General features: G+C 59.1%; 3 protein-coding genes across 8 annotated transcripts; 1 reads left to right on the top strand and 2 right to left on the bottom strand.

Moving 5' to 3' along the window:
* The first annotated feature begins 297 nt into the window (after window positions 1–297).
* Tbxa2r (thromboxane A2 receptor) lies at window positions 298–5,407 on the top strand. Of its 3 annotated transcripts, none has more exons than XM_050123503.1 (3): window positions 298–641; window positions 3,268–4,086; window positions 4,811–5,407. In XM_050123503.1, exons 2-3 carry the CDS (start codon window positions 3,310–3,312, stop codon window positions 5,057–5,059), a joined length of 1,026 nt encoding a protein of 341 aa, XP_049979460.1. In that variant the 5' UTR covers window positions 298–641; window positions 3,268–3,309; the 3' UTR covers window positions 5,060–5,407. The 3 variants fall into 3 exon arrangements, with proteins under 3 accessions (XP_049979460.1, XP_049979459.1, XP_049979457.1); XM_050123502.1 differs by lacking the exon at window positions 298–641 and adding an exon at window positions 1,395–1,693; XM_050123500.1 differs by lacking the exon at window positions 298–641 and adding an exon at window positions 1,395–1,705.
* A 127-nt stretch (window positions 5,408–5,534) lies between these two features.
* Gipc3 (GIPC PDZ domain containing family member 3) lies at window positions 5,535–12,454 on the bottom strand. Of its 3 annotated transcripts, none has more exons than XM_050123497.1 (6): window positions 11,405–12,454; window positions 10,204–10,389; window positions 9,916–10,096; window positions 9,286–9,398; window positions 8,040–8,134; window positions 5,535–7,894 (listed from the first exon to the last, which is right to left on the bottom strand). In XM_050123497.1, the coding sequence occupies exons 1-6, from the start codon at window positions 11,903–11,905 to the stop codon at window positions 5,686–5,688; spliced, it is 3,285 nt and encodes a 1,094-aa protein (XP_049979454.1). In that variant the 5' UTR covers window positions 11,906–12,454; the 3' UTR covers window positions 5,535–5,685. The 3 variants fall into 3 exon arrangements, with proteins under 3 accessions (XP_049979454.1, XP_049979456.1, XP_049979455.1); XM_050123499.1 differs by having other exon boundaries at window positions 7,603–7,891; window positions 8,053–8,134; window positions 11,405–12,452; XM_050123498.1 differs by having other exon boundaries at window positions 7,603–7,894; window positions 8,053–8,134; window positions 11,405–12,447.
* Window positions 12,455–13,811: 1,357 nt separating this feature from the next.
* On the bottom strand, window positions 13,812–18,238 carry Hmg20b (high mobility group 20B). Of its 2 annotated transcripts, XM_050123504.1 has the most exons (10): window positions 18,159–18,238; window positions 17,875–17,930; window positions 17,190–17,298; window positions 16,713–16,916; window positions 16,242–16,362; window positions 16,020–16,066; window positions 14,917–14,989; window positions 14,553–14,768; window positions 14,303–14,435; window positions 13,812–14,228 (listed from the first exon to the last, which is right to left on the bottom strand). In XM_050123504.1, the coding sequence occupies exons 1-10, from the start codon at window positions 18,228–18,230 to the stop codon at window positions 14,216–14,218; spliced, it is 1,044 nt and encodes a 347-aa protein (XP_049979461.1). In that variant the 5' UTR covers window positions 18,231–18,238; the 3' UTR covers window positions 13,812–14,215. The 2 variants fall into 2 exon arrangements, with proteins under 2 accessions (XP_049979461.1, XP_049979462.1); XM_050123505.1 differs by lacking the exon at window positions 18,159–18,238 and having other exon boundaries at window positions 17,875–18,152.
* Between the last annotated feature and the right edge of the window lie 3,128 nt (window positions 18,239–21,366).

The following is a 21,366-nucleotide window of genomic DNA, read 5'->3' as shown; positions in this document are numbered from 1 at the left end:
TCTCTGGGGCAGCATGGGCTGGGGGGAGGGGTCCCCAAGTCTGCTCCATCTCTGGGGCAGCATGGGCTGGGGGGAGGGGTCCCCAAGTCTGCTCCATCTCTGGGGCAGCCTGATATCTGGCCTCCCACACAGCACCCCTCCCCCGCCGCCCCCTCTCCAGCCCTGTGGCCCCAGCAGCCGGACCTTGGCCCTCCCGAGTCTCCTGGAAGACGCCTGGTTGCTGTCTTGCCAGGACCTGCCCCATCCTGCCCTCAGCTCTTCCCGCACGCACTGGCCTGGGCCTCTGGGTCAGTGGCCTGTCAACAACCGACCTCAGCAGCACCCTTGTGCCCTGCCCAGTTCCCACCCTACCAAAGCACCCGGCTGCGGGGCGAGGCCAGAGCAGGGGGCGGGGCTGGCGAGAGACAGACAGGCAGAAAGACAGATGGAGACAGGGCGTGGTGGGAGCTGGCCTCACTGTCACAACCCCCCAGCTTCGTGCCCCTGGGAGTCCTCAGCGCTACACCATCCGCCCACAGCCCCAGGGCCCCTGTCGGGACCTGTCTTCAGCCAGTGACTCGGTTTCCCCAAGGGGCTTTGCTCCCTGCTCTCTCTCTGCTCCTGGGACACCACCGCCACGACACCCTGGTACTGACCCTGCGGTGAGTGCCCCCCCCATGAGACCTAGCACTGACTGCCGAGGTGAGCTGCGCTGGGAGCCCAGACCCATTGACCTCTCTGCTGAACCACATTCCCTGGGGTGTGGTGACAGCCGCCAGGTCTCCAAGTTCCCTGGAGGGAATCCCGGGTGCGGTCTTTGCTCCAGTGGTCCAGTGCACAGATGTAGTTCCCTTGGCGACCCATGGGCATCCCGGTTCCCTGAGTCTGGGCCAGGCCAGTCCAAGATGCTCAGGCAGGGATGGAGCTGGGGACTGTGGCGTGTGACTTAGCGTGTGTGTATGCCTGTGGACACACATGGGCTCAGCTCGGGCCTCATCTCCTGGTACCCATTCAATGAACACCGGAAAACTGAGGCCCAGGCCCGAGCCTCCGCTGAACCACACTTCAGTAGAGATGAAACCTGCACCCTGGGCTTCAGCACAAACAGGAAGCAGCCCTGTGGGAGGGAGAGACACAGCCCGTGGTGAGCCCTGAGGGTCTGTGGGGGGTGTGGGGCACCACACCAGGTGTCTGGGGTGTTGGCAGAGTCTCCTCTGGCCACAGCGAGGGCCAAGGCTTGGCCTCAGGAGCTCTGCCCATCCTGGTGTTAGCAGAAAGTCACGAGGGAGAGGGGGTACGGATTCATTGTACGGGGGACGCTGAGGCTGTGCCCAGTGGCCGTGGGGTGGAGACTTGGAGGGCCCAGGCTGCTCTGAGGCTCGTGCAGAGACTTGAGGGAGATGGATGGGCTGAGAGGAGGGGGGAGGGGCCTGGCGCTTAGAACCCAGCCACACAACACATTCCACATTGGTGGCTGAGTTCCAGCCACCAATGCCTGGGCCTCAAGGAACAGGGAGCAGTGCCCCAGGGTGCACACATGACAAGGACGAGGCTCCATCACAGACCCGAGTGGAGACACAGAGCCGCCCTGGCTGGGCTCTGCCACCCACCCCACACCCCAGGACTCAGGACCACAGGATTCGAGGATCCTCGGGCACACGGGGTCAGGTGCAGCAGAGGGAGGCCTGTGCTTCTCATCACAGTGGGGCTGGAGGTGAGGATCTCGGTGAGTTCCCAGGCCCGGAGCTCCCTGCCGCTGTGGAATCCGAAGGGCGCAGAAAGGCTGCCGAGCTCCCTGGGAACCCACAGCCTGGGAGGCTGCCAGGCCCTGCATCAGGTCTGGCCTGGGCAACTTGAGCCTGCCATTATCACCTGAACCCCAGGGGAGGGAGCACCAGGCAGAGGGGAGACTGGAAACCGCCATCCTCGGTGCAGAATTCAGCAGGCTGAAGCACTGGGCAGAGAGGGGGGCTTGCTCCGGGCACAGCAAACATGAGGGACCCAGAGTTAAGGCTGGGCCAAAGACAGGGACAGAGGAGGCGGCAGCCACTGATGTAGACCTGCCTTGCAGGGGTAGGGGGGTGGAGTGCTGGGGTCACAGAAACTCAAACACGTGCACAGTGTCTCAGAGCCAGGGCGGCACCAGCCTCAGTTTCCCCTCCTCGATGGCCCTGGAAGGCCCATTCAGTCGGTGGCCTGGGGATGAGATGGGAGTGAGGCAGGGAACTGCTCCTGTCTGCCTGGAGCATTCTGGGCTGCATGAATTGAGCACCTTCTGTGTACCAGGAGTGGACATAAAAGATAATCGTTCTCAGCATCAGCAGACTTTACAGGAGGGGAAACTGAGTCTCTGCAATAACACGAGAACAAGAACGGGGTTCCTGAACCCTAAATGGCCAACCGTTAAAACCCCAGAACTCAGCTAGGTGGTGGTGGCGCATACCTTTAATCCCAGCACTCGGGAGACAGAGGCAGGCAGATGTCTGTGAGTTCGAGACCAGCCTGGTCTACAACAGCTAGTTCCAAGACAGGCTCCAAAGCTACAGAGAAACTCTGTCACAAAAATTAAAGCAAAACCTTAGAACTCAGTGGGAGGGGAGGGGGCCTCAGGGGAGGAAGAAAAAGAGAGCACCAAGGGCTGGCAATGGCTCAGAGAGGAGAGGCCGTCGCTTCCTGCAAGTTATCCTCTGACCTCCAGGCCCCCATGCACACCCCCACATGTAAATGAACAATGTTAAACACGAAAAAATCAAAACTAAGGGAAAAGACCAAACATGGTTCACACCAGGAGTCTGAGGCAGGAGGATCACACGGACTGCTCGTCGGCCTGAGGCTGTTATTAGACATTGGCAAGTGCCCACCTGTCTCCAGTCTGGGCTTTTTATCTCTCTGTGTAGCTTAAACTCACAGCCATCCTCCTGCCTCGGACGCTCCCGGCACTGGGAGGGACCAGGCTGTAGAACAGACGCCAGGTCCAGACTGGCTCGGTTCTGTGACGTGGCCCTGCCGTCGTCCCCGGGGATGTGTCCCTGTTAGCTTGGGTTTTTCTTGTTCCCAAAATGGAACGAGAGCTTCTGGTTCCTTTCTTATTATAAAAGTGACGTGAGGAACGCGGAGGAATGGCGAGGGCCATTCCCGTGAGCTGGCCTCGGGGCAGGTACCGAACCGGGCCAGGGCGATGGAGGGGGAAACTGAGGTCCAGCTCTGCACCCCACCCCGGAGCTGCTGCAGGACGTCAGGACGCAGGAGGCCGGGGCGCTCACCACCTCGTCCACCTCGTCTCCCCAGGTCGCCCGATGGGGTGGTGACGCCCCGGTCAGCTTGGGAGCCATGTGGCCCAACGGCAGCCTCCCCGGGCCGTGCTTCAGGCCGATGAACGCCACCATCACCGCGCAGGAGCGGCGCCTCATCGCGTCGCCCTGGTTCGCCGCGTCCTTCTGCGTGCTGGGCCTGGGTTCCAACCTGCTGGCCCTGAGCGCGCTGGCCGGGGCGCCCGCGCCGCGCTCGTCCTTCCTCACGCTGCTGTGCGGCCTGGTCCTCACCGACTTCCTGGGGCTGCTGGTCACCGGCGCCATCGTGGTGGCGCAGCACGCGGCGCTCTTCGCCTGGCAGGCGGCCGACCCCGGCTGCCGCCTCTGCCACTTCATGGGGGTGGCCATGGTCTTCTTCGGGCTGTGCCCGCTGCTGCTGGGCGCCGCCATGGCCTCGGAGCGCTTCGTGGGCATCACGCGACCCTTCTGGCGGCCCGCGGCCCCCGGGCGTCGCGCCTGGGCCACCGTGGCGCTCGTGTGGCTGGCGGCGCTGGCGCTCGGGCTGCTGCCGCTGCTGGGGCTCGGCCGCTACTCGGTGCAGTGGCCGGGCTCCTGGTGCTTCCTGACGCTGGGCGCGCGGCGCGAAGACGTGGCCTTCGGCCTGCTGTTCGCGCTGCTCGGCGGCCTGTCCGTCGGGCTGTCCTTCCTGCTCAACACCGTGAGCGTGGCCACGCTCTGCCGCGTCTACCATGACCGCGAGGCCGCGCGCCAGCGCCCGCGGGACTGCGAGGTGGAGATGATGGTGCAGCTGGTGGGCATCATGGTGGTGGCCACCGTGTGCTGGATGCCCCTGCTGGTGAGTTCCCGGGCGGGGGTGGGGGGTGGGGAGGAGAGCAGCCCTGGGTTCACACCCTCCAGGCCTCTAGGGTCAGCCACAGGAAGATGTGTCTGGGCTTGGGCACTCCGGGGTAGGACTTTGAATAAGAGGAAAACACGTTCTAGATAGCATGGCCGGACCACGCGTGTCCCCTGGCTGCCCCGTGGACTCCTGTATAGATGGAGTCCGGCTGGTAGGAGGAGCCCCACTATAACATGGGCACAAGACCTTTTGTTTTATTTCTTTGGTGTTATTCCTTCAGCAGACATTTATGATGTGCCGACTGTATACAGGCTTCCCCAGTACAAAGCAGATTCACCTCTGGGCCTGAATAGCAGGCGTGTGGCCCAGGCACTCAGGATTAAGTCTCAGGCCAGCCTGGGCAACTGACCAGACTCTGTCTAAAACTAAAACATGGTGGCGCACACCTTTAATCCCAGCACTTGGGAGGCAGAGGCAGGCTGTGAGTTCGAGGCCAGCCTGGTCTACAGAGTGAATTCCAGGACATCTTGGCCTACACAGAGAACGAATAAAAGGTCAAAAGGTCGGAACCTGGTGCTGGGTGCGCTACTGCTTTGAGCCAAGTTACCAGCTAGGACATGAGCCAAAAGCCTGTACTCCTTCCTGGGTCCTATAGCAGCAGCTCAGAGAGGTTGTCCCGCTCCCCCAAGGTCACACAGCACAGCCCTCTCTGCTCTTGCAGGTCTTTATCGCACAGACCTTGCTGCAGACGCCGCCTGTCATGAGCTCCTCTGGGCAGCTGTTGCGGGCCACGGAGCACCAGCTACTCATTTACCTGCGCGTGGCCACGTGGAACCAGATCTTGGACCCCTGGGTCTACATCCTGTTTCGTAGGTCCGTGCTTCGGCGCCTGCACCCACGGCTCAGTTCAAGGCTCCGGGCTCTGACCTTGCACCCTCCCCCAGCCCAGGCCCCGCCCAGTGGGCCCTGAAGGACAGCATCACTCAAACTTCAGGTCCTTGGTGACTATCCCGTGTGCTATCCCAAGAGCCCGAGTGCTCTGTGGACTAAAGAGGGGAGCCCCTAACTTAGGGATGTCCTCCCTGAATCCCCAGACTCCTCCCAGGACAACCTGGGGATGTGGGGACGAGCGAGACCCGGAGCCTGAGTGGGGGCGTCCCCCACCTTGCCATAGCCTGGGTCTGAGACACCAAGCTTCATGTTCCTCTGGTCTGGACTCAAGGGTCATCGACCTTGGGTGTTGGAAGTATCCATTGGGGTCCCCACAGCCAGGTCCGGAGCCCCCCCTCCCCCGTGGCCACCCAATGCACTTGCTCAATAAACGGTTAAATGGCCCGGTGGTGCACATCTGAGGCTTGCAGCAGGTGCCCAGCCTAGCGTGCTGTCCGCTCGCCCCACTCCCCCGCAGCTCGATGCAAACCACTCACTGAGATGGGGCTGTGGGGATTCGAGGCTTTATTCACTACCAAGGTCCCCAGGGAGCCTCCCCCCCCCCCCACTTATATGGTCGGATCCTCTTACTCAAGGTTCGCAGCCAGGCTCCTGAAACCCAAGCCTCAGTTCCACCATCTTGCCCAGGGGACAACTCCAGCCCGGCTACCCCTGGTGGGGGAGGGGCCCTGGGAAGGGGCTAGGAGGGACGTATATGGGGCGCAAGGACTTCTGGGGTCCCATCTGGGGCTTGGGTGAAAGGGCTGGCTTCTGGGGAGTGGTGGGGGCTTGTGACCCAGGGCAGGCTGTGGCCCGGCTTCCATCTTGAGGCTGAGGACCAGCCACCTTGCTTGGGGCAGGAGTGGGGGCTCTTGTGAGTGGTGGGCTTGGAGGCTGAGGTTGGGCGGGGAGATCAGACTGTATTATAGGCTCGAGGCCTGGGGTCTGGAGTCGGGGTTTGTCTTTAGAGCTGGGAAGATGGGCTCCGAAGCAGGGCCAGCTTCCGGAACCGCCAGGGCTAGGGCCTGGCTGGGTCCTGAGGCGCGAGGCCTCTGCGGCACCTGCCTGGGCTCCAGCGCACACTGGAACCTGAGGAGGGAATTGGGTTCTAGAGACCGAGTGGGCTCCAGAGTCAAGCCTCTGTCCAGCGTCTAGCTGGGGGGCACAGCTGGCTCCAGCTGTCCTCAGATGCTGGTTTCGGGAGCCTGCACCGGATCTGCCCCCAGAACTAGACTGGGCTCTGGAGCTGGGCTCCTTCTCAGCCAGTGGCCGAGGCTGAGACCCTCCATGACTGGCCACACCTACGTGGGCTCCGGAGCTGGGCCAGGCGTGGAAGTTTGTCTGGGTCCCCGAGTTAGACAGTGCCCTGGAGCCGGCATGACTTCTGGATGAGGAGGGCTGGACGCCCAGCACCCTGGTGCCGGGCCTCCCATGGGAGATGGAGGTCATTTGGGAGTGGGGCCCAGCCGTCACAACAGGCTGGCTTCCCCCCGCTGGTTGATCCTCAGCCTCTGACTCACCACTGGAGCCAGCCTGGGGTGCAGGGTGCTGGGAGGTGCTGGGGGGCAAGACTGGGGAGCAGGGCTGGGGTCTGAGTCTGGACTCTGTTGTAGCACGGCTCTGGCTGCCTGCTTGGGGCAGCGGTTGGGAAGATGGCAGGCTAGTGGAGCTGGCTCGGGTTCCAACAGCCGGCGGCTTGGTGGACCTTGCCTGGGCTCCCGAGCTAGCTGGTCCTCCAGAGTCGCTCCAAACGTTAAGAAAGGGCCAGGCTACGGTGGTGGCGACTGTTTCATAACTGGGCGGGGATTCAGAGTTGGGATGGAGCTCTGAGCCCAGCTGGGTCTTAACACTTGTCTGGGTTCTGGAGTGGGGCTGTGGGGCAGGACTTGGCCGGGGGACCTGGGCTCCAGCATCAGGGTTAGACCCCAGGCCCAGCTGGGCTCTAGAGCCAGAATTTCTATCTGGGTGGGCCTGAGTTCTAGAACCCGGCCCACCCTCAGGGCCTGACTGTATTCTAGAAGCAGCCTTGATTTCAGAACAGAATTTGACCTGGGAGTTGCCCTGGGTTCTAGGTCTGGGTTTGGTCTCTGGGCTGGTGTGGTCTTCAGAACCGCCCTGGGCTCTGGTACTAGGTCTGGCCTTGGAACCAGCCTGGGTTCTAGGGCTGGACTCGAATTCAAATTCAGGGTGGGTTCTAGAACAGGGCTCAGCCCCAGGACTGCCCTTGGTTCCGGAGCTGGTCTGAGCCTCAGGACTGCCGTGGGTTCTAGAACCAGGCTGTGTCCCAGGACTAGATTGGGTTCTACAGCCTGGCTGGGTCTCAGAGCTGACCTGGGTGCTAGAAGTGGGTTGAACCTCAGGGTAGGCCTGGGCCTCGGGGTAGGTCTGGGTTACAGAGCTGTGCTCAATTCTAGAGCTGGACCAGGCCTTAGTTTTAGTTCTAGAGCTAGACTGGGCCTCAGGCCTGAACTGGGCTCCAGACGTCGGCTGGAATTCCAACTGGGTCTCAGAGCTGACCTGGGTGCTAGAACTAGGCTGGGCCCCAGACCTGACCTGGGTTACAGAACTGGGTTTGGTTCGAGAGCCAGGTTGGGTCTTGGGGTGGGCCTGGGTTCCAGAATTGGGCCGGGTTCTAGAACCAGCCTGGGTATCAGGGCTGTCCTGGGTCCTGGAGCGGCGTTGTGGCAGGGGGCTGGGCCCAGGGCTTCGGACCCCTGCACATGCTAGCCACAGGCGTCCTGGGCCTCGCCGATGGCTGCCCACACCTCTACCACAAACTCGTCCGGGAAGGCGAACTCGCCCAGAACGGCGTCCAGGCCGCGCGCAAAGGCCTGGGCTCCCGCTGCGCTCCGGGCAGTCTCCACCACTGCAGCTGCTGCGGGATCGGACAGATGGAAGGACGGACGGACAGAGGGATGGGATGGACAGAGGGACAGGACAGACAGACGCATCGACGGAACCAACTGTCAGCTCGGGCGCATACTCCCGCCCCCAGCCCACGCTGGGGACCCCGCGCTTACCCGCGCCGCTTACCCAGCTCGGGGTCCCGGATGCCCATGTAGCTCTCCAGCAGGTCATCCACCCTGCGCGCCGCCGCCACCTCCAAGTCGTTGGGCTGCGGACAAGTGAGTGGCCGGGTGAGAGACGGGCAGGACCAGGGTTGATAAACCTTTGGTGGTTGCTAGGGGAAAGGGCTGCCGGACCCGCGAGCCTAAGGATTGATGGGTGAGTGGGCTAGGGGTGACGCCCTCCGGATGGATTGAGGATAGACAGCAAAGGGGAGGGGCTGGGCGACCCGCCCCAAGGAGGCCGACTGTGTAAGCAACACTTTCTTCAGTGGTGCGGCTGTTGCTATTCAGTCCCTGAAGTAAATCACGTGACATTAAAAAGAGGTGTGTGGGCAGGGCGGTGGTGGCACATGCCTTTAACCCCAGCACTCTAGGAGACAGAGGCAGAGGATCTCTGTGAGTTTGAGCCCCAGTCTGGTCTACGAGAGCTAGTTCCAGGACAGCTCAGCTCGGGCTATACAGAGAAACCCTGTCTTGAAAAAAAAAAAGAAGAGGTGAGTGGAGGAGGAGGTCTTGGGGGGAGGGAGAGAGGGAGACACGATGAGGGGATAAGGGGGGTAATGGGTGCCCTCAAACAAGCTTGACACGCGCGTGAAACATCTCACAAGGACACCCATTATTTAGTACAATTAATACACAGAATTATAATTGTCTAGGCGCTCTGTGCGAGAGAGAGTTGGACTTCAGTTCAGCCCCTAGAATCCTCGTAAAGGAGGAGGGGAGAAATGACTCCCCGGGTGTCCACTGACCTCTGCACGCTTGTACACACACACACACACACACACACACACTATGCAGGCAGAATGTAATAGAGTAATGAATGCAATTTTATAATTAAAAGTTGGGGAGAAAGGAAGACACAGATATTAAACTTGGGCCTCTACACACAAGTGCAAAAAAAAAAAAGTTGGAGGTCAATCGGTCCCTCCTGCATTTCTGGCCAGGGACAGTTGGCACCCCTGGGACCTTGTGATCTGGACTCATTCCTGTTTCCCCGCCTTCCAACCGGTACCCGGTACCCGTTGCACAAGCTGGGAAAGAGACCCGGGTCCCGCGCTCTGAATCATCCTCCTGCCTCACCCTCCTGAGTGCTGGGACGACAGCCCTGGGCTACCATCCGCACTCTGGGCTCCACGGAGAAGGTGTTAATTGTGGCCACACCATTAGTTATGGGACTCCTAGCGGACCCTGAACTCACCGCTTCCTCCAAGGTAGCAGCGCCCCCAGAGCGCAGGCGCAGTGTCTCCCTCCCGCTGCTCACTTTGGCTTCCAAGGGACACTTGCTGCTCCTGTTTCTCTGGCCAATCATGTCTGCGGGGACAAAGCAGACACAGTGTTCTGTTTTGTGCGGACTGTTTTATGTTTTTTTCTTTTCTGTAAACAGGGTCTTGCTCTGGCTGCCTCCGGCTCCTTAAGTCTGTTGAGGGGCTGGGGGCGTGGTCAGGGTGGAGCCACGCCCACAATCCCTCTTTTCCTAAGCGACCCTGAGTGGTGTTTGGGGAAGTTTGTGGCTTCCCACCTTGCGGAGCTCCTGACAAGGAGTGAGTTCAGCACCCTGAAGAGCTTGGGACACTACAGAGAAAACAGCCAGAACACTGCTGGCATCGCCAAGTTTGAGAAACTTCTGGAAGCAACCGCCTCTCCTCATCTGAGCATCCCTGGCACACCGCGAAGAAGCCATTGCAAACCAGGCTGGGATGAGGAGTTCTACGACATCCTTGTCTAAATACTGGGTTGAGGGTAACCTGGGCTACGAGACTGTTGTCTCAGAAAACCGTTTCCTGCCTCTCCCTGCCCTGGGGCAACCCCGGGGCGCAGTGGTCCTCACCGAAGGCTCTTCGGGGCTGCACCAGGCGCAGGGTGAAGGGCTGGGACTTGGGCAGCTCCCGCAGCATTTTGGCCACCTCGTAGTGCCGGCAGCCCACAATGGAGTGGTCGTTGATGGCCTCAATGCTGTCTCCCACGCACACTGCCTCGATCCTGTTGATGATGCTGCCTTCCTTGATTCTCTGTGGGGAATCAGTCACTCCTGGGGCCACCGGGCCATCCTCCCCAGGATCCCCAGAGTCTCCTTAGACCCAGACCCACCCACGTCACCACACACACCCACAGGCACCTTGATGAAGGCGTATCCGGCCCCGTTGTCCGTGATGGTCAGTCCTAGAGCATCCTCTGTTTTGGTGACCTCCACCTCTTTGGTCTCTCCACGCACGTGTGCAAAGATGAAGTCTTCCAGTCCGATCTGTCCCCCAAGCAACTTCTGCATGTCCACTTTGTGACTATTGAGGGTACAGAACAGGATCTGTCCGGACAGGACAGGGACCACAATCAATCAGAGGTACCACCCTGTGCACACCCTTCTGGGGTAGATAGGCTCTGTGGGCGCCCCTTGGAGGCCAGAGGCACCTGTGCGCCCATGAGCCACAGCTGTACCCCTCCCCTCACTGCTCACCTGTGAACAAGGGGGCAGGCCTGACTGTGGGCATGGTGTCTGTCTGTCATCCCAGCACTCAGGAGGCTGAGCCAGGAGGATGACTGAGAGTCTTAGACTTCCTCAAGCATCCTGGTTTACCAATGTAACCACAGAAGCTGGGGAGCTGAGGCAAGGGGATTGCTGCAAGCTAGAAGCCAGCTTGGGTTAGAGAGCAAGTTCCAGACCAGCCTGGGCTACAAAGTGAGATCTTATCCTAATTTAACAAAGGGACTGGAGCAGGCGAGACAGCTGCCAGCTGGCCGGGCCCACATGGTGGAAGGGGGAACTGCCCCCACATGCGATAAACTAAAAACACACTAAGTGGTGGCGCATGCCTCTAATCCCAGCAATCGGGAGGCAGAGGCAGGAGGACCTTTGTGAGTTCAAGGCCAGCCTGGTCTACAGAGCAAGTTCCAGGACAGTCGGGTTTACACGGTGAGACCCTGGTCTCAGGAAAAAAAAAAAAATTAAGAAAAAAGGAAGAAAAGAAACAACAACTAGAAACGTAACATGAAGAATTAAATTCAAGAAATTAAAAGTGATGTTTTAAGGGTCTCGTGTAGCCCAGGCCGACCTTCCAGTTTACTGCGTAGCTTGAATCCTCCACCTTCCCAGCACCGTGTAACAGCCCTTACACTACTACACCTGTATCCTGTGTGGGCGACGGAATTTGGCCGTTTGCGCACTCTGCCCACTGAGCTGATTCCCACCCACCAGCCACGCCGGCGTCCTGACGCCTGGGTCGGGTCCTCGGCGGATGTGGGGACCCCACCCACACGGTCTCGTCCGGCTTTTCGCGAGGCGTGCAGATGGGTCCCGGGCGGGGCCTGGGGTCCGACCTCACCTCGGTGGGCGCAATGCCGAAGGCCTCGGCGATCTTGGCATAGAGCTCGCGGACGTTGGTGAAGCCCTCGATCCTGCCCGTGGGGCTGCCGTGCGCCAGCTGTGTGCGGAACACCAGGCGCGGGCGCGCGCGGGCGGGGGGCTCGGTGGCCCCGGGCTCGCGGGGCGCAGCGCTGTCCATGGCGCGCGGGGTCCGCGGGGTCCGCCGCGTCCTGCGCCTCCCACCCCGGGCCGGCGACAGCCGAGCCGGGCGTAAACGGATCCGGGAACTTGAGCCGCCCGCGGGGGGAAGGTGAAACCGCGCCGTGACCAGCCGCGCAGCTCCCTGGGGACCCGCGAACAACAGGGGGAGGCCCCGGGCTCCGGCGCTACGCGCAGTCCAGGCGTCCGGGGAGCCCCGCCCCGCTCGCCCCCCTCCCCGCTCCACGCAAGGCCCACCGCCCTCCTCTCTGCTCAGCCACGCGTGCCTCCCTCCTCTCCCTGCCCCTGGGCCCTTGCACATGCTGCGACCTCCTTTGGGGCTCAGTCCTCAGAGCCTCCAATGAGTTCTTGCTCACCTGTTTATGCCAAAGACCACCTGCTGCCCGTCCCTCCGAATCTCCCCCCCCCTTTTTTTTTAAAAAAAAAGTTTTGTTTTTGAAATAGGGTCTCCTGGTAGTGCAGGCTGGCCTGGAACTCCTCCTGATCCTCCTGCCTCCGCCTCCCCAGTGCTGGGATGGAGATGCAGGTGTGTGGTGGACTAGACCTGAGCCAGATGAAGTGGAGTGGGGGGCAAAAGTAGACGCCCGGGTCTCCTAGGTTCCCTTTACAGAGTGCCACAGAAGAGCTGGTTTCAGAGTCAGAGAGACACACAGAGAGAGACAGAGAAAGTGTCTAGGCCTGGAGACACTGGCCCAGCGGGGAGGATGAGGAGTTCTGCATCACCCTTGGCTACACAGTGAGTTCCGGGCTAGCCTGGGCTACATGAGGCCTTAACACAAAACAAAACTCAGAATTAATTAATTGTCCCTCAGCTCTTTTGCTTGTTAGGTTGATTTTTTTGTTTGCTTGCCTACTTACTTGCTTTTGTCTCTTTTTTAGGACAAGGTTTCTCTGTGTAGCCATGGCTATCCTGGACCAGGCTGGCTTCCAACACAAAGATCCACCTGCCTCTGCCTCCCGACTGTTGGGATTAAAGGTGTGCACCACCAATGCCCAGCTCCCTCCCTCAGTTCTAAAGTGGGGGTGTCCCCCCTCCTCACATGCTCTGAGAGGCGTTCCCTACTCTGTCTCCCCGGCTGCAGGCCTATTGATCAGTCTCTACCTCTGTCATTTCTCAGCTGACAGTCCTAGGTCTGTGTCAACTTTCCTTTTCTTGAAAAGACACTCTCTGTTGGCACAGTGCCCGCTCTGCCCCAGCGTGACCTCCCTGGAGTTAATTACACCCGCCATCACCCTAATTCCTAATACGGTCATGCCTGGAGGTTCTGGGGCGAGGGCTGGAACACGTGGGGGAGGGGAGACAGTTCCTCGGCACCATGCGTGTGCACGTTCTTACAGATAGTCTCACTCTCTCATTATTAAGCAGCCCCCTGGCAGAACTCTCTCACGGAGAAGCCGGAGTTATCCGAGACAATTATCTGCGACATCCCGACTGCTGTGTAAACAGGACGGAGGCACAGGCTGGCCTCGCCAGAGTGATGCACGACAGCCTGCGGCATGCTGGACATTTCCGGGCACACGGGACCGTCCCGGGGCACACTGGACTGTCCCGGGGCACACTGGACAGTCCCGTGCACACTGGACAGTCCCGTGCACACTGGACCGACCCAGGGCACACTAGACAGTCCCGGGGCACACTGGACCATCCCAGGGCACACTGGGCCGTCCGGGGCACACTGGACCATCCCAGGGCACACTGGGCCGTCCGGGGCACACTGGACAGTTCCGGGGCATGCTGGACCGTCCAGGGCACATTGGACTGTACCATGCACACTGGAGTATTACTCAGCCGTGAAGAGGGCATGGCCCACAGCGTCGGGACGGTGCTATCGTGCTTGGTGAATGAGCCAGACACGTGACTCCAAGCACGGGGCGTGGATGATGAGTGCACTTCTGGAACTACACAGAGCTGACAGCTGGAGGACCCGGGGAAGTGCGTGTGCTGTTTCCTAAGACAGTAAAATTGCTGAGGACCTAGTCTGGAAACTGTGGAGAACTGAGTGGCCAGCCCGACTCCACCCTCGAACCCTTAAAGGACCCTCAGGAAGGCCGGGTCGATGGGAGACCCCAGCCCAGCTCTGCCTCAGTTTCCCCACCTGATAAGAGGGTAGTAAAGGATCTGAGACCCTCTACCAGAGGTCACTGTAGCGAGAGAATCAGGCGAAGGGCCAGGCCCACTCGCCCCAAGCCGCAAAAATTAACTTCAGTGCAAATCCCACTTCTTTTTATTTACAAGTCCGGATCGGGTGATGGAAGACACTGGGGTAGAGGTTGTACTGCAGCCTCCCCTGGCTGTGACACATCGCCCAGAGCCTGCGCAGTGGGACCCCCGGCCCTGCGGTGAGTGCCCTAGGGTCGAGCTCTGCACCTGGGGCGGGGTGTGTCCAAGTCAAACGGCTGAGGCTCCTCCGTTCCTCTCCCTGCAAGGCAGGGAGGGCCCGGGCTCTGCAACCTGGGAGTCTAGGATTCGAAGCTAAAGGGATGCGTTGACACTTCATTTGAGGGGGGTTCTGGAGACCCCAAGGTGCAGCACGGGGCGCGGCCCCATCGGGACTCCCAGCCTCTTCCTCGGCGGGTGGGGACGGGCGTCTCCCGGTCCTGGAGGGCTCTGTCACAGGTGTTCGCTGTGGGACGGAAAGGGGTGATGGAGACCGCGAGGCAGAGCCGTGCACTCCCGCTCCCCGCCCCGCCCGCGCACCTGGCCACTCGCGCCAGGATTTCCTTGACGCGCGCGATCAGCCTCTCGTGCTGCGCGGGGTCACGCTCGATGGCTCCGTGCAGTCGCGCCATGTAAAAGTCCAGGGTCCCGAGCGTCGGCGTCTCCCCGGTGCCTGCGGGACAGCGGGTCAGCGAGGGGAGGGGCCTGTGCTGGGAAAGGGCGGAGCGGGTCGAGCGCGTAGGAAGGCGGGCTCGGTGGGCGGGGCGGGGCTGTGGGCGGGGCCGCGCACCGGGCACCGGCAGCGAGGCGAAGCTGGCGGTGAGCGCCTGCCTCACGGCCTGCAGTTGCTGCTGCAGCGCCAGCGTGCGCCGCTCCTCCAGCGCCAGCTCCTGCTCCAGACGCTCGCGCGCGCTGCTCATGCTCTGCGTGTGGCGCTGCAGCACCGCATTCTGCTCCTCGAAAGCCACGTTCATCTTCCGCAGGCGCCGCAACTCCGCTTCACGTGCTGCGGGAAGGGAGTCAGAGCCCAGGGCGGGGCTGGGAAGAGCAAGGAGGGCGCGCGACACGCACTCCATCCCTGGCCTCACCTCTGACCCCCAGTCCCCTCCAGCCCTTACTTTCCAACCAAGGTACCAGCACCTGCCAAACCTCACCTTTGTTTTGGTCCAAAAACTCTTCAGTGAAGATGGGAACGTCGAAGGTGGAAAAGCCATCACAGTCCACACCCTGGGACATGGCAATGAGTTTGATGGGGACTCCGGGCGGGGGGTTGGGGGTGGGAGTCTCCTGGGCTACTCTCGGTGGCAGTGCAGCCTACTTCTGTTTGTGTGTGTGTGTGCACGTCTGTGTGTATGCCCACAGAGGACAGAAGAGGACAGCAGATTCCCACAGAGCTGGAACTTCAAGGGCTGTAAGAATTGAACCCCAGTCCTCCTCAGGGGCAGCCGTGCTGAACAGGGCTCCGTACACACCAAGCAATCACTCTGTGCATAGATTTATTCCTGTGATTGGCGTTACTCTTCATGTTTGTGGTTCTTTTTTGTTTTGTTTTTTTGAGACCGGGTTTCTCTCTGAGCTCTGGCTGTCTTGCAACTAGCTCTGTAGACCAGGCCGGCTGCACACTCACAGAGATCCTCCTGCCTCTGCCTCCCGAGTGATGGGATTAAAGACGTGCGCCACCATGGCTCAGCTCGTGTTTTGACACAAGGTCCTCTGTTCAAACCTGTCACACCCCTCCTACCACAAGCTCCAAGTGTCGGGAGCTTAGGTGTACCCTGCCGTGCCCACCTCAGCCACAGTCAGGCGCGAGAAGGGCTGCAGCTGAGTGGGCAGAGCGCTTGCACAGAGCACAGAGCTCTGGGATGCACACCATGCCTGTCATCCCCAAACTGGAGAAAGGCAGGAAGATCGGAATTCAAGGAATTCAAGGCCATCTTCAGTCTCACAGTGAGCTCCAGGCTAGCCTGGGCTACATAGGCCCTCTCTCAAACAAAAACACTTCCATTGACTCCGTGTGTGTGCATGCATGCGTGCGTGCGTGTGTATGTGTGCGCATGTGAGCCGTGAGTCCTCTGCATGCTGGGCCATGATTTCATCACTGAGTCATGCCCCATCCCAGGGTTGCTGTGGCCCCTCAGGAGTCCTGCCTCTGACTGGAGCACATCCAGAAACAGTCATGATCACTTCCTCCTCGGAACATGGCCCTGAACAGCTTGAAACATCCTTCTCCCCCATGTACTTCCGGCCAGCACCTTACCTTGTGCCCGTTCAGGAGTGTGTTCATGAGTCCAGAGCCAGAGTCCTCTAGTGGAGAGGGAGGGCGTGGTCAGTCAGGGCTGGGGGGGGGGGGGGGGAGGTGCAGGGGGTCCCCATCCTCAGGTAGGCCTGGTCCCCTCCAAGCCAGCACCGACACCGGTGACCCCGTCTTGATACTAAGTATCTGCGCTCTGCACCTCATCGCAGACCCAGGGCCCCTCACCTTTTTTTATTTTGTTTTCTTGGATCTTCTCCGAGCAGACCTTGTAGGCCTCTGACTGCTGGTATGCCCACAGCTCCTTCAAGTACTGCTGTTTCTCCTTCTCCGCCTCATCCAGGTACCGCTGGGAGGGGGCAGCAACCACAGATTAGGGATAGCCCAAAGGAAGGCAGGCAGCCAGGGCCAGGACCCTGCCCCCCCATAGCTCCTACCTTCCCTCCAGCTCTTGGAGAATATACATTCTCAACGTCTAACTGATGCCCAGCATTTTCTGTTCACCTTTCTGCCCCTGAACTCCCAATGCCGTACAGGCCCTGGCTGGTGTGATAGCAGTGTGATTTGTGTCGGTCACTCTCCACCTTGTTCTTTGAGGCAGGGTCACTCACTGATCTCACTCACCCATGAGGCATGCCTTCCTGGCTGGGAGCCCCAGGGGCCCTCCTCTCTGCCTCTCCCATCTCCTTCGTTCCCCACCTGCTTTTCTGCCGGCTGCAGCTTGCTCCACTCGGCGCCCAGCATCTTGGTGATCTCCGGAAAGGGCAGGTCCGGGTGGCGAGTGCGAATCTGCTCCCGCCGCTCGTTCAGAAAGCGAACATAGCCCGTGACAGGCGCCTTGGGCCCATTGGGGAGAATCTTCTTTCTCTTCTTGCCCTTGGGCCAGCCTCTCTTCTTCACAGGCTGCAGGAGGGAGCTGAGGACTTGGGAGGGGCCCTGGGACATGTGGGCGTAGCTCTGGGACATGTGGGCGTGGCCCTGGGTCGTGCGGGCGGGGTCTAGCTCAGGCACTGGGCTTCAGGTCAAAGGTCAGAACTCAGGAGAGTCAAAAGAGGGGGTCCTGGGCCGGTACTGAGCCTGCCAGGGGTGGCGCCGAGGCCACTGACAGGCTAGGCAGGCTGGAGCGCGGCCTCTAGGCAGTGGGAGGCTTCTCTATGGTGTGAACCTGTGACTCACCTCCTCCTCCTGGGACCCCTTCTCTCCCGCACGGGGACCCTCGCTGCGTTCCTGTTTGACAGCCACTACAAAGGCCCCGTGCTGGCCCGGAGTCTTGCCTCCTGCAGGCCTTGGGAACACGGAAACCAGGGAGGGTCATCCCCCATGCCGGAAGCATCCCCTCATACCACCTCCTGTGGTTGGGGATCACAGAAGTGTGTGGGAGCTCACGTGAGCCCAGGAAAAGGGAGGAGTGGGGGGACCCAACGTTTGAGGACCCGAGGGTCACAGCAGACCTCGGGAACAGCCCAAGGATTTCAAGCTGGGGACAGGTGGGTTCGGGGATGTCCAGGAACTTGGGGACAAGATGAGGTAGTGAGGGAGACCATAGGGTACCCTAGCAATTCTGGGGGAGCAGAGACCCTAGAGTCGGAAATCTGTGAATACTGACAGGGCATGGCAGAGGTCCCAAGAGTGGAGATAAGGCAGCTAGGGGGCAGGGACAGGACTGAACCAGGGGTTCAGGAGGGTGGGGACAAGGAATGCCAGGTTCAGGAGTACCCGAGGGTGGGCAGGGGTCCCGTGGGGTGCACACAGGGCATGTTTAGGGGGTAGTACCCGGGGTGAAAACACGCCATGCCTAGGGGTACCCAAGGATGGGACAGGGGTGCCCAGGGAGGGGACAAGCTGGGGAAGGCGCACTCACGCGGTGGCCCCGCCTGGCTGCCGGAGGCTGTGGGACATGGCCTCTCTGGGCGGGACCTGGAACGGAGGCCGGCAGAGGTCAGGGGGTCCCGCCCGCCACCCCGATGGGAACCCCAGGCCAGTGCCCAGGGCGCCCGGGGGCGAGGGGGGAGGCGGATCCCGGGGCGGGAGGTCCTCGGGCAGGCGGCCCCGCGATCCTTTGTTGAGAGATCGAGTCCTGGAGGCCGCGCCCCGAGGCCCCCAGCCCCCACCCCGCGCAGGCCCCGACTTCCCGGCTCTTTTCACCTCCGAAAAAACTTTCCCGGGACCTGGGATGCGGCGTCGCTCCAACCAAGCGCCCGCGGTCGCCCCGCCCATATGCTAATGAGGCCAGGCATAATGCGCCCATTGGCCAAGGTCTCTGACAGGGGCGGAGTCATGCAGAACAGTCTCGGCGCGCCCGGCGGTGATTGGCTGAAAAGCTACGAAGCCGCGTGGGAGGCGCGTCGGGCAGGTTGCGGGCGGGTGCGTCAAGTTCGGCTGCGCTCGGACGCGCTCGGGACCAATCGGAGGCGACTGGCTGCTAGCTATGGGGCGGAGCTCCTTAAAGGGCCAGAAGTCCTCGTGCTGACACGGGAGCTCCGGTGTGGGAATGAGGATCGGAGTCCTCACTAAGAGGAGACCTTCTTACTAGGTTTACGAGGAAGGAGTTAAGTTCCAAAGAGGCAACCCCTGCAGTAGGACAAAGTGTACTTTTTCTTACCACATTGAAATAAAAAAAGAGGGGGGAGCTTATGAGATGCCACAGCACTTGGAGAAGCTTGCCACCTAGTGGGCAAGACATGAGTTCGGAACTCACAAGGTGGAACGTGAGAACCGGTGAATGAAAGAACGAAGGAACGAACGAACTAATAAGCAAGCTGGAGAAATGGCTCAGTGGTTAAGAGCACTAAATTCTCTTGCACAGGTCCTGAGTTCATTTCGCAGGACTCACACGGCCACTCACAACTACCCTCACACAGACATACACACAGGCAAAGCGCCAATGCATATAAAATAAAAGTAAATAAATTATTAGTTAAAAAAAAACAGGCAGTATTGGTACACGCCTTTAATCCCAGCACTCAGGAGACAGAGGCTGGTGGATCTCTGTGAGTTCGAGGCCAGCCTGGTATACAGAGTGATCTCAGGGACAGCCAGGGCTTTTACACAGAGGAAATTTGTCTTAAAAAAAAATCAAACAAAAATTAAACAACACTGAGCCATACTTCAGGCCCTTTTGCCGTTTTGTTTTAAGAGTGACTTATTATTTTATGTTTATGAGTATTTTACTGTACAGGTGTCTATGTCTTATGTGCTTGCCTCATACCCAGGACGATCAACAGACTCTGGGACTGGACTTACAGATAGTCGTTTAGCAGACAAGTGGGTGCTGGGAATTGAACCCAGGTCTTCTGCAAGAGAAACGGGAACTCAACCACAGAGCCAGCTCTCCAAATCTCTCCAGTCTCTGTTTAACTGTGGAAGTTACAGAAGACCAGAGTGAAAATCACACTTGGCAAAGGAGGTGTAGAATGTCTTCTGTCGCCGGGCAGTGGTGGCGCACGCCTTTAATCCCAGCACTCGGGAGGCAGAGGCTGGCGGATCTCTGTGAGTTCGAGGCCAGCCTGGTCTACAAAGGAAGTTCCAGGACAGGCTCCAACGCTACAGAGAAACCCTGTCTCGAAAAAAACAAAAAACAAAAAACAAAAAAACAAAAAAAAAAAAAAAAAAAAAAAAAAAAAAAAAAAAAAAAAAAAAAAAAAAAAAAAACGAAGAAGAAGAAGGTGGTGGTGGTGGTCTTCTGTCTTTTCTATTCAAATGATGGAGATCAAATTCAAGTTCTTGGGTTTCTCCGCGAGCTCCTTTGCCAGCTGAATCGTCTCACCAGCCCAGGGCTAGCCTTCAAAATGCTGTTTTTATGAAAATGCTCCCAACCAAGCCTCTATCCTAGATCTAGGAGTCAGTAAGGAGCCTCCTAGCCTGGTTATCCTGATGTGTTTCAATGTACCTCTTGTGCAGAGGGTAAAATCCAGGCTCCATGGGAAAGAAAATCTCTCTCTCTCTCTCTCTCTCTCTCTCTCTCTCTCTCTCTCTCTCTCTCTTTTTCTCAAGACAGGGTTTTTCTGTGTAGCTCTGACTGTCCTGGAACTCTCTCTGTAGAGGCTAGCCTCTGACTCACAGAGTGCTGGGATTAAAAGCATGTGCCACAACCGCCCTGCTTGCTCAGTAGTTTAAAAGCATAAAGTACACACTGCTCTACCAGTTTGGTACCTGGTATCCATACTGAGAGCTGGGGTTATGGTCAGGGTGGAGCCCCGCCTAGAATCCTCCAGTGATGGGATGGGGGCGTGGTCAGGACGGAGCCCGCCTAGAATCCCCAGTGAGGGGCTGGGGGCGTGGTCAGGACGGAGCCCCGCCTAGAATCACCCAGTGAGGAGCTGTTTCCAGCACGCACTGGGGTCTTCTTGCGCTCCATCCCCCCTGTGATGGTGTAACATTGGACTAATCACAGTGTAGTGACTCATTAGACACGTGATGATTACGGCATGTTTCTAAGGGACCACACAGATGTGCACATATGCAGCCATGTGATTATACTTCTGCCTTAATGGCGGGTGCAAGTGATTCCCCCAAACTCACCAGCTGGAGGATTCTGAGCCTCCCTCCTCCCCAGGGGGAAGCAGGGTAGATAAGGCTGGGCTTCTTGTGACAGCAGAAATAAGCATTGCTTGAAGACAGGACAGGCTGCAGTGAGGACAGAGCACAGGGCCCAGCCGAGGGAGGCTTCTGCTGGTCAGGGGACACCAGGGCCCAAGATCAGGAAGGGAGGAGCTGGCCTGGCCATCGCCCTGATGTCGTGTTAAGAGCTGGGCGTGGCAGCCTTCCACCTCGGCACTCTGGAGGCAGAGGCGGGGGAAATCTGTGAGTTCCAGTCCAACCTGATACATAGTGAGAACCTCTCAAAAATAACAATTAAAAATAAATAAAAATAAATAAAAAATAAGGCAGACTCAGGTGTGAATTATGGTGTTTCTCACCCTGCGAAGCAAGGGGACATCAGCGGTGGGTGTGGGGAGAGCTGTTTGTGAAGGGGATGTAGTTCCAGACAGAAGTAGTTGCCCAGATGGAGTGCGTGTGTGAACCTGCTTCCTTGATGCTCAAATAACAGATGTGTCTGCATATCTCTTCTACATTTTTTTGGTTTATTTAACTTTTTATTTTATGTGCATTGGTGTGAAGGTGTCAGATCCCCTGCAACTGAGTCTTTAGACAGTTGTGAGCTGCCATGTGGGTGCTGGGAATTTAACCGGGGTCCTCTGGAAGAGCAGTCAGTGCTCTTAACCACTGAGCCATCTCTCCACCCCCCACCCCGTTCTACATTTTTAATTTTCATTTTTGTTAGTGGGAATGAAACTAGTCAGGCTTTCTACCCTTATGCCACGCCCCTAGACCCTCACTGGGGATTCTAGGT

Source organism: Alexandromys fortis, unplaced genomic scaffold (assembly GCF_014885135.2).
Source record: "Alexandromys fortis isolate MF-2015 unplaced genomic scaffold, M_Fortis_MF-2015_v1.1 scaffold_221, whole genome shotgun sequence".
NCBI lineage: Eukaryota > Metazoa > Chordata > Mammalia > Rodentia > Cricetidae > Alexandromys > Alexandromys fortis.
The sequence above is the reverse complement of the archived record's forward strand: the minus strand, read 5'-3'. Positions and strand labels throughout refer to the sequence as shown.

Excerpts from the sequence above, each read along its gene's own strand:
- Hmg20b (XM_050123504.1), bottom strand. The coding sequence starts at position 18,230 with ATGGGCGGGGCGACCGCGGGCGCTTGGTTGGAGCGACGCCGCATCCCA. Across the intron at positions 17,299-17,874 it reads CAGCCAGGCGGGGCCACCGC|GCCTGCAGGAGGCAAGACTC; the intron begins GTGAGTGCGCCT and ends CGTGTTCCCAAG. Across the intron at positions 16,067-16,241 it reads AGAAAACAAAATAAAAAAAG|AGGACTCTGGCTCTGGACTC; the intron begins GTGAGGGGCCCT and ends CCTCTCCACTAG.
- Tbxa2r (XM_050123500.1), top strand. The coding sequence starts at position 1,517 with ATGACAAGGACGAGGCTCCATCACAGACCCGAGTGGAGACACAGAGCC. Across the intron at positions 1,706-3,267 it reads GGCTGGAGGTGAGGATCTCG|GTCGCCCGATGGGGTGGTGA; the intron begins GTGAGTTCCCAG and ends TCGTCTCCCCAG. Across the intron at positions 4,087-4,810 it reads TGTGCTGGATGCCCCTGCTG|GTCTTTATCGCACAGACCTT; the intron begins GTGAGTTCCCGG and ends CTGCTCTTGCAG.
- Gipc3 (XM_050123497.1), bottom strand. The coding sequence starts at position 11,905 with ATGTGCAAGGGCCCAGGGGCAGGGAGAGGAGGGAGGCACGCGTGGCTG. Across the intron at positions 10,097-10,203 it reads CCGGATACGCCTTCATCAAG|AGAATCAAGGAAGGCAGCAT; the intron begins GTGCCTGTGGGT and ends GATTCCCCACAG. Across the intron at positions 8,135-9,285 it reads CTGCTACCTTGGAGGAAGCG|CCCAACGACTTGGAGGTGGC; the intron begins GTGAGTTCAGGG and ends ACTTGTCCGCAG.